Raw genomic sequence first — 10,796 nt, 5'->3', positions numbered from 1 at the left:
CCTAAACTCGTCATTATCATGATAGATTAGTAATCATTTTGGGGGCAGCAAATAGAACGTATATACATATAATTGGGATAAAGTGATATTTCCTAATGTAAGGATGAATGATTGGATGTAATGAAATAATTCCAGCAACCTCTCTGAATCCATCTGGACTCGTTATATATACATCGGATTAGACAAATTCAAATTGATGAAAAAGAATATTACATAAAACATAGAGATAAACTAATTTTCTCGCAAAAATTGAAACACGAAAGACACATGGATGAAAAATGAAAATGTGTATATGCATCGATTAGGTCTTTCTTTAATTACTAGGAGCACGGATCCGCCTCCCAGAATTTCGCAAAATGATGAAATTAGACACAAACCTCTTAGTCCCCCTTCGTATTTTTATCACAATTTTGCAATAAGAAAAAACATTTTTGTTTTTTTATTTTTTTCATGTCCGTCTTGATTTTTAATCTAGTAACTTGTAAAGGTTATGTCCATCTTAATTTTCAATCTTACGATTTGTAAAAAGTTAATTTTTTTTTCATTTCTCCCATCACAATTTTCGCTCATTTTTTATTCTATTTCTTCTGAAGTCCTTCCGAGGTATTCCGATAATAATTGCTCAAATAATTTTTTTTTTCATTTTTGAAGAAATAAGAAACACGTATGAGCTGAACGCTTCACGTTATATGAGATTCATTCATCAGTTTGTACCTGTTGTATATCGATGTATTATAGCATAGGTTAAATAAATGTTTAATAGAAATAAAATGTAAATCAATGAATGTTTTACAGAACGATCTGAAGGAGACGATTTCAGTTTCTGCGTACTTGGATGTGGTACGTATACACAAAATTATTGACTGGAGTAATCAAATAATAAAACAAGGGACAGCTGAAAAAAATACGAGATAAAGGGGATGAAAATATTTCAAAATCAACTTATGAAAAAAGAATTGATTCAGATTATTATATATCGTTATTGTTATTTTCATGCAGTACTGGTTTGATGCGAGTTTAACGTGGAACACTTCAGAATACGTTGACGACGTTACTCATGTTTTTATTTCTTCCGATCACGTCTGGCTTCCAGATATTGCCAACTCGAACGGGTAAGGTATTGAGAAATGAATTAGAATCGCTAATACAACGTAAAACGCCATAATTGCTTAAAAATCTGTTTTGACTCGCTGAAGATGTTTTGACACCCCCACCGCGCGGAAAGGATGGTTAAAACTAGGATAGGCGTAGTTTTTTCTAAGAGATCCGTTTTGTCTCGCTAAACCAAGGAATTTCTTTTTTTGCGGGGTGCCAATGGGATAATGCAGCTTTAAGGCATTCTGGCGTAATTGCTCTCAATTGCCCCCATTTGTATTTTGAAATTCAAAGTTAAAACTGTAGTTGACGCGCACATTTAACTTTTACAGTCTTAACGGAGAAAGCTTTTTTGACTCGAAGGATCGCAAGTACCGGCTGATGATAGACACAACAGGTCGGGTAGAGTGGCACCCTGGTGGTGTATTTGTGGTCAGTTGTAATATCGACATGACGTATTTCCCGTTCGATGAGCACGAATGTGAATTCCAATTCGAAAGCTGGGCATACCCGCATTCGCTTCTAAGGTTTAACGCCATCAATGATGTGATTGATACGTCTCGATTGCAGACTAACAGCCAATGGCTATTACACGCGTCATCGGCTTACGTGGCTACGTACAATATATCAAAAACAACAACATCCTCATTCTCCGAATGGTCCCATTTCAAAGCCAAGCTCCGCATCATTAGAAAATCCACATATTTTGTCATCAATATCCTGCTTCCAGTGAGCGCTATGTCAATGCTGATACTGCTGACATTTTACGTACCACCGGACGCAGGCGAGAAGATATCTCTTAGCATGACCCTGCTAGTTGCTTACTCCGTATTTCAATTGACTATGATTGGATTATTGCCGCGTTCATCCGACTCAACTCCATTATTAGGTAAGCTATCCATTGAAATGTTTTTACGCGATGAAAAATAGGAAGCTGGATATGGCATGTGGCAAGAACGGAGGTGCTTCGTCCTTCGTACTTTTGAATAATTAGTATTAGTAAAATCATGGACACATGGTCAAATAAACTTACCAAATGCACAACCGTTTATTAAAGTCCAACGCACACGACGCAGGGAAACGCGGAAATACGAGAAAGAAACATGTTTCCAAGTGTTTCCCTGTGCCGTGCGCGTTGGGCTTAAGGTAATGTGGGGCTACTAATATTCTTCTGGATCCACGGCTGCTTGTAAGCATTTTATTTTGACGAATGTTCAAACCTTTTTCTATTCTAGTTACGTACATATCGTGTCTAATGATGATGGCTGTCGTTTCTGTTCTTCTCTCCGTATTGCTGACAAACCTATACTATATCGAACATCGACCGGTACCGGAATGGTTTAGAAAACTCGTCTACCGATTCATTATACCGGTAACGAGAGGACATAGTCTAATCAACGCGTATACTACTGCCCGAGGGCAAACCTGTCGAAACTATAGCAATTGTAATGCGATATCACACAGCGCCGAAACGCGCCCAAAAAAGATACCAGAAAATCATCATCCGGTCGATCATGAAGCCGACGCAAAACAAACCGACGAAACAGACTTTCACGGCATAGAAAATTACATTTGGGGTGAAATCAAACCGGGCTCGGACAAAGCCGCGTGGAGAGAGGGAAACCTAAGGGATTGGAGATTACTGGCGAAACTTTTAGATCGTCTATTTTTGATGATTTATCTATTATTGACGGCGCTTGTTATCGTTGTTATATTCTCGCTGTTGATTCATGGATCGAAATAACGAAGCCGATAGTAAGATTCACTGCCGATCATCATTAGCGGATTGAATTGAAATAAGTCTCCACGCTCGTACTGCAGTGTTTTCTTTTCTAACACAATCTATAGAGCAGCTAAAACTCAAAAAGGTCAAAGACGAAATACATCCCTTGTAGGGCTATAACCAGAAATTCATAAAGACTGTGAATTTTTGCTATAACTAATATTCACTGTAATGTATATATAACTTTTTATACAAATTAGTGCGATGAAAAGCTAAAAACCTTATGTTGTTTTGCCACGAGCCAGCAAACTCTACGAGAAGTAGGAATGTAGTTTCCTTTTCGAGTCTATTTATTATACATTGACAGTATTCACCTGTAGCCGCACCCAATTTCAAACAACCCTGTACACGCGGGCAGACGTTCGTTGTGGATAATTTATTCGCCTGTCATGTGAACTGATAAAACATATCAATATCCGATATGAATAGATATTCACGGGTATTAAGGCACTCGCACGTTTTAGTTTAATCCAACAGGCGTTTCTAGTATGTTCTCTGTCATAGTTCTTGTCGCTCTTTTTGGAGGTATGAACATTTTACAATTTCTGCTACGAATAATTCTTACATTCGACATCCAAAACTAATAACTTTTAATTTTTGATTCACATAAAACTTTCCTTTTTAAATGTATATAGAAACTGTAATGATTACCCAGGTGTTTTTTGGTGAAATTTTCTTATATATGTCTTTTTTACTAAAGCTTGCAATGCGTTAGCGGGATGTCAGGCCGGTCGTAATTCGGGGGACCCTATAACTGTTGGTATCGAGCCTGTAACATTGGCGTATAATCGTAAAGCAGACGGCTCTGATCCGATGGAATGTAGATCTATATTTAAGTCAAACTCCGACAAGGTTAGTACAAGTAAACGTAAACATCTATGTTCCCGTAATCGTTCGTATGTGGCGGGCTTTGTATTCGTAACCTAGGAAGCTAGAATACGATTTGCGTTCCCGGAAATGATGACATTTAATCAAAATGTCCGATCAACGGGCTATCTTTCTACAACGACATGCGACGTATGTAGGCATATATTATTGGGTCAAGACACGAATGAAATATTATTCATTGAAATAAATCATAACACCGCATCTATATATTCTGAGATACGTATAGCTGCGCCAGATATTGTCAGGAATATTCTAATCTTATCTGCTCGAAAAAACTAATCGTACCCCACATATTTGAACAGTTGTTGAATGTTACATAGCAGGTGTCGTTAGCGTTAACATAATACTTTGCCATTCTAGAACTTGGTGTGGAATATCGTCAAGTTGGACAATGTAAAACTACCGCTGATGTGGAAATGTCATAGAGAGTACTACTTAGAATTGAGGTCGTACAACGATTTAACTGATCTGACAAAACCGATTGGAGTCATGAATTACTGCGGAAATGCTAAATATGGCTTTTCTAGCGTCAGTACGTCATGGGGAAGCAGAGGAAAATACGTAGTCGTCGATTTCAAAGGCGACGGTTCAGAAGACCGGATGTTTGAAATTCAAATCTCGCAAATGTAAACTGAATATTTTTTACCTACGCAAATTTGAAAAATGTCAACTATGATCTTCGTGTTATCAGTTGCGTTTGTTCCTCAATTTTTTTTCTCTTGAAGAAGAAACTTCTTTTTTCGTCAACGTTTGACAAAGTACACAGTCCAGTATATAATGTTGACGATGATAAAACATAACGGGAAAAGTATTCGAGCTATATAATCGATTCGTTCTGCTTTCCTTTTCTCTGACATTAGATGCCGATGCGTTCGAGCCATTTTATGAAACTGAAAGATAATTGTTAAGGTCAATACGATTATGATGATATTAGGCAATATTCTAAAAAACAGAAGAATCTTTACCTGAAGTATCGGATTCACCTTCGCTTTTAAATGATCATTGTCACAGATACACGTCACCATCGCTGACTCAAGTAAAGCCCCACAAGTAAACAATAAGCATATCAGTAGCCAAATGTCTATTGCTTTGATGTATGACACTTTTGGTAGTAGAAGCAGTTCGTTGCATCGGGTTATCGTCAGTACCATTATCATTCCTATTGACATCCGCGGTGTCACGGCATCGACATTTAACCAAAAAGCTACCCACGATAGCATTACTAACAAAGCAGTCGGAATGAAGAACTGTAGCATGTAGAAACCACCGACTCGGTGTAGATGGAAGTCTAATTGTAGACAAGGGTACGATCCTTTCAGTAAAAGAAATGAAAAATATACGTTACTTCTAATTTCGTATAACAAAAAATGTCAGCGCATTATTCGAGGAGTATTCATTATATACCAGTGGAATAATTTGCAGAGCAGTCTACGAGCGAATGTTTTATGAGTTTAAATGGAGGCATTTCTTGTTGTTCCATTCTGATGGGCGAATCTAACCATTCGAATTTTATATCTGAGGTGCTATATCCAACTTAAGTGAAAAGAAAAGATTATTGTCGCATATAATCAGCAGGTTAGATACGTATACTGTAGCAATGTCGAAGACTTACATGATTCCATCATCAAAGGGCATGTTTGACTGTCAAATGGAAAACTGTCTAACCGCATCTGACATGAGAGTGTTGCCGTTAATCTGAAAGCGACATGAATATATATGTATATTATCTAATTATTTTTATGGTCGTCCTAAATATCGTCAAACTTGCATATTCAAATTTACCTGATCGCGTACCACACTTTGCCAGAACTGTAGATTCTTAACAACCTGTTCGGCGTGGACACAATATGGAAATCACCAACTTTTTCATTTCGAAGAAATAAATCCGGAACCCAGATCTTATCCCAAGTACCATCTTGTAGCTTTATCACTTTATTTTTCGTTTGATTGCTTTCGGGTTGGAATTTGAGTCTTTCGTCGGTCCAATACTGACGCAAGTACATATCAACAGAGTAGTCCTACGTGTATATCAGATATTCAACATTCAGTATAAGAAATAAGAAATATATAATATATATAATATATCTACTCAGGATCAAGTTTTAAAAAGATGTATTCCAAAGCTTTGAGTCAAAGATGATTTTATTTTTCTATATAAGTTTTCCCCCTTAGGTAAAAAAAACTTAGATTTAGCAAATTTAGGATTTTTCTGCAATTATGAATTTCCCGCCGAGCGAAATTGCGCACACAAATTGTGCAGCGCAAAGTTCATACTACACGTTCATTGTGTTTACGCATTAACGCTGAATTAAGTCCACCGCACATCTGGCAAAATTAGCTGCGGCAAGCATGAATGAACGAATATCATAATGTAGAATGATTCTAAAATACTTTTTAACCGTGTCAAAAGATGTTCACAGTATGTACATTTCTACGCGTACCACAATTCACCCCGCCCGGTATGGTACGAGAAGGTAGTGACATTTTTATGGTGGCTGATTTGGGCCACAAGGTGAATATAACACTCGATTTCCACTTTTTGAATAATACAAAAAACGCCACGTTAAGAATTGGTTTTAATGTGGCAGTAAAACGAGAAGGTGGTTTTAACGCCATGTTGAAATGAAAAGTTGGTGTTTTCGGTAGCATCGAAACGAAACGAAAAGAAACGTTTTAAACATATATTCCTGCTATGTTTCCCTGCGTCGTGCGCGTTGGGATTTTCAATCAACAAACAACATAGCAGAGGATTTCGCGGCGGATTTTCCTATTGATTTATCTCATTCTGATTTTTCATTGAAACAGAAATGATAAGTTTGTACGCGTCCACCGCAAACCAGGTGAAAATACGCTCGACAACGGATCAGCGATCTGCGAACTCTGCCGCGAAATCTAGTGATCGATTTTCAGTTCAGATTGCTTACCATAGTTTTTTCACTAATTGCGGATAGACTTTTGATATAAACTCCTAGCTGCACTGTTGTCGGTCCATCTGAAGATCAAAGGCAAAATTTAGAATTTTCAAGTTGTTTAAGCCAAACCGTATCAAACGGGCAACGTCACCCTACCGCGATTGGGAGTTAAACTTTTATCATAATTCGTCAGTAGTTTGTCATAGAAAGAACATCTATAAGAAGAAAGTGATAGAAACAAATGAACTAACCAATTAAATCCACAACACCGTGGACCCGGGAGTCGTTTTAGATTACCTGTCATTGTCGGCAAAACATACTAAGACCAAAACTAGTACCACGAAGAGGACAGACTTCATTTTAAAATCAAATTGAATCCTCTACTGTTGCGTTGTGTTAGCTCCTTCTTTCATTAATCCAGCGTTGAATAAAACCACAGAGGAGCCAGTGTAGGTTTAGCAAACAGCTACGTAGACGTGTTATTCATATGGTCATTTTACATGGTATTTTCAATGAACCGTGTAACTGCTGCAACATTGTTTTTAGTGTCTGGTCAGCCCCCATGTAGGCATCCGCTCTCCTATTTGGGTGATGTAAACCAGAACCAACCAATTAATATTGTCTCAACTGTCGCTATGGAAGCAAAGCGCTCAGTATATGTATATTAATTCATATCAGAACATATGTGTTAATATATATATAGATAGAGAGATATAATATGTGTATGAGTAGAGAAAGGAGGCATCAGCTTTAGATGATAATGAATTAGCAATTTTATTCCAGAGAACTTTCAGCGAATGTTTAATGTAAAATATGTACAAAATCCTCAACACTAGGGTAACGATACTTTTATGAGAGGTTATATACATTTGCATAGAATGATGATAAACATGATGTAAATGTTTTCTGATTACGATTTATTGAAATCGAAGTAGGTGCTCGAATTTTGTGCCGCTTGCCTATCCATAATTAAGCATCACGCAATCCATAACAATAACTGCTGCGAGAAAGACGATAAAACCGAAGCGACTGAGACATGTGGAGATTAGTTTCCAGTCCATCATGGCCGCCGGTTTTTGAAATGGTTGTATTTTAGCCGTATCCGTTGCATCATCACTGGGAACGATCGGCTCTTCGAGTCCTCCGTAGGTTTCCCGTTCGACGAACAAAAGTCGCCCCAGACACCCGATTATCAACTGAAAAGTTGAAATAGATTAATTAGACATAGAGTTGGGTCAAATCTCGATTGATTCTGAATCGTTTCTTGAATTATCAAATTCGATAATGGCCACTGACCGTATCCAGGATAGCCGGTGGTGGTTTCGAAATCCGAGCACGCCACAAAAACGAGAGCATCTGAGACAAGATGAGGACACACGCTGTCATTGTGAAACAAGAAGCGTAAAACTGAACTGTAATGGAAAATAGCTAAAAGCTGAAATAAGGAAATCGTTTGGGAATTGTTAAGGGATGACACCCTTGCAATATTTCAGTTGATCATCAGGTGGGATAGAAAATTGTAAAATCTCGAAGCTGCACTTTGTCCAAATAATGAAATATATTTCATTAGTTCAACTGTTAGTACGTACATGACGTTAAGGTATAGCCCGACAGCTCAAACTTACCCAAGTACGGTGCACTACCTTGGGCAGAAGGAAAAGCATCTTCTAAGAGAACCACCAACAACGTATATGCCATGATTAGACCAAGACCTTTGGAATTTATGAACAGAGGAATTAGTAATTTGAAATAAAGAATGAGTGTATTATCAAACTGTCGTTATATCTGCATTTATCGTAAGGCATATAAAGATAATAATGATGATTGATATGTTGCAGAACCTTATTCCGCCGACTTACACAAATATGTTTTCTCGCCTGTAGCGGGCGACAGGAGAAAAGCAAACGGGATCAAGATCGACAGAACAGCCGCTGGTGCTACGAAAATATGGACGTAATGTCCGCTGACACGGGTCAAGGTTATATTCAAGGTGATGTCTGGATACGGCGTGCTGGAACTTGGATAGTACTTCACATTTCTTTTAGCATTTGAGTGAGTTATTTTCCATTCGTCATGAGCGGAATAGTCGGAATAATCCATGTTATTGACACCTCCGGGTAACTTTAAGTCCAGCTAAAAGAATGAAGATACAATTTTGCTGAGAATGCCAGTGTGCGGATTTCTGACGGTCGTTGATACAACTCATGGCTATGCGAATATAATTATTGCTGTAGCCGCGATCACACGGAGACGATTTGGTCAAATTTGGCCCATGCATAATTAGAGAGAGCGCGTTCACATGCAAACCACTCATTCCATACTAAACAATGATCTGACAAAGCGAAGTGAGTTACTTATGGATGCAATTTCGGTCCGACATTTACGGCCGAGAAAAACACGCACGGGCCCATTTGTCCCCCGTGTGAACGATTGGCCTGGCCCAAAAACGCTCGTGTGATCGCGGCTTTTATCTCGGAATTTCATTTTTAGACATTAAATGGGATCTTACCAAGTTACCATCGTATGACCAAGAACCGAATGTCAGCATGCAGGTGTGGCTGTCGTATGGGAATCTCTTCAGATTCATTTCGCAGTATGCAGCTATGTACTGGGACGGGATAAATGAGACTCTACCGCTGTAGTGCAACAGGGAACTGTAAGACGTTTTACTCGTTACAGATCCCCAGCCCCATGCACTGAAACGAAAAATTCAGAATACATAGATGCAAATGAATACACAAAACATTAACAATTCTTTTAAAAAAAACAAGATTTTTGAAATTCCTTGGTTCGGCTTTCGATAACGACAACAAATAAACACTTTTACCATACAAAAAACAATACTCTCGGTCATATAGATTTCGTATGTGAGGAGAAACAAAGGAAGAACTTATTTTATAATTAAAGATATACGATATACGATTAAAACATGGACTCTTAAACTTTTTCGTTTTAGAGTCCATGATTAAAACTATACCATATTTACCTGTTGTAGAGGTGTATATCCGGTCTCCATAATTTACCGGAAGGAACTCGAATCGTTTCGATATTACTGTAATTACTCGGTAGAAATTCCAGTCTTTCGTCGATCCAGGTCTGGAGGTAAAGTGTGGAATTTGGAAGTGTAACCTCACGGTTTAATCTAGTGCTATTTCATATGAGTTTACATTTGAATCCCTTGACATTCTGTTTTAATCAACTTAAAGATTTTATATCTTGCTGATACTTTGGAAACGAAAAAATGAAAATCAAATACGTGTAATGAAAATTTATAGCTTTAGAATATGCATTTCCGCAAAATTTTCTCCTATCAGCTCAGAAAAATAATTCAAGATATTCTGATGTCACGTCTTAAGTAACTTACCATTCGAACCCAAGTATGGAAGGATAACTGACTGTGTGCTTCGTCCTAAGCGATAGAAAATGTAAGACATTGATGAAGTTACGTTCGAAACGAACAATGTTAACCGAAAAAAAATTCAAGTCATCTACGCACCACTCTGACTAGATTAACCATAGCCAACGAGAACTGAACTTCAACCGATTGGTTTTGAAATTTTGCTGGTCGAATTGAACTTTCATAATCCTTAAATACATCCGTTATTAGCCGATGTTCGTCGTTATAGTAGTTTTTTTCATTTGTTTTGTTTTTGTCTGATTAATGCAACAAATAAATATCAATAAAGGAAAACATATGATTTTTTCTGTAATGAAAAATGACACTTTTCCAAGACCTTTCCAGGAAAAATCGTGGCCTCCACAAATATTCCTATTCATTCTATCATGTTGGCATCATGCATAGTTTAAAAAATTCTTTTAGTTACGTTTAGTTCGGGTTTTATAATATGTAGTCATCTTTTCCTGGAAGGGTCTATATACAGAGAACGATCATGCAATTTGTCAGTTGAAAATTATGTTAACCGCAAAAATTGAATTATGGACTGATAAAACTATTTACATTTTTGATCGAAAAATTCGCTTACCTTCAGCAAAACTGGCTGTAAAACAAAATATTGAACCTAAAATAAATATGGCCACTGGCAAATGAAACCACCCCATCTTGGAAGACGAATGCTTCCTTCTAAGTCTAGGCCTCATATACATTCACCGACCCATTT

General features: G+C 37.6%; 3 protein-coding genes across 3 annotated transcripts; 1 reads left to right on the top strand and 2 right to left on the bottom strand.

Annotated features, from left to right (window-relative positions):
* Positions 1 to 1,476: 1,476 nt before the first annotated feature.
* LOC141915534 (neuronal acetylcholine receptor subunit non-alpha-2-like) lies at positions 1,477 to 4,546 on the top strand. Its single transcript, XM_074807100.1, has 4 exons — positions 1,477 to 1,984; positions 2,331 to 3,403; positions 3,579 to 3,730; positions 4,127 to 4,546. The coding sequence occupies exons 1-2, from the start codon at positions 1,477 to 1,479 to the stop codon at positions 2,837 to 2,839; spliced, it is 1,017 nt and encodes a 338-aa protein (XP_074663201.1). The 3' UTR covers positions 2,840 to 3,403; positions 3,579 to 3,730; positions 4,127 to 4,546.
* Positions 4,510 to 6,982, bottom strand: LOC141915532 (glycine receptor subunit alpha-2-like). The gene is made up of 7 exons (XM_074807097.1): positions 6,976 to 6,982; positions 6,691 to 6,758; positions 5,549 to 5,784; positions 5,379 to 5,461; positions 5,171 to 5,299; positions 4,732 to 5,078; positions 4,510 to 4,656 (listed from the first exon to the last, which is right to left on the bottom strand). The coding sequence occupies exons 1-7, from the start codon at positions 6,980 to 6,982 to the stop codon at positions 4,510 to 4,512; spliced, it is 1,017 nt and encodes a 338-aa protein (XP_074663198.1).
* Positions 6,983 to 7,461: 479 nt separating this feature from the next.
* On the bottom strand, positions 7,462 to 10,744 carry LOC141914864 (neuronal acetylcholine receptor subunit alpha-3-like). Its single transcript, XM_074806190.1, has 9 exons — positions 10,662 to 10,744; positions 10,175 to 10,332; positions 10,043 to 10,087; positions 9,665 to 9,774; positions 9,188 to 9,374; positions 8,538 to 8,811; positions 8,304 to 8,390; positions 7,975 to 8,090; positions 7,462 to 7,874 (listed from the first exon to the last, which is right to left on the bottom strand). Exons 1-9 carry the CDS (start codon positions 10,735 to 10,737, stop codon positions 7,638 to 7,640), a joined length of 1,290 nt encoding a protein of 429 aa, XP_074662291.1. The 5' UTR covers positions 10,738 to 10,744; the 3' UTR covers positions 7,462 to 7,637.
* Between the last annotated feature and the right edge of the window lie 52 nt (positions 10,745 to 10,796).

This window comes from Tubulanus polymorphus, chromosome 1 (assembly GCF_964204645.1).
Source record: "Tubulanus polymorphus chromosome 1, tnTubPoly1.2, whole genome shotgun sequence".
NCBI lineage: Eukaryota > Metazoa > Nemertea > Palaeonemertea > Tubulaniformes > Tubulanidae > Tubulanus > Tubulanus polymorphus.
The sequence above is the reverse complement of the archived record's forward strand: the minus strand, read 5'-3'. Positions and strand labels throughout refer to the sequence as shown.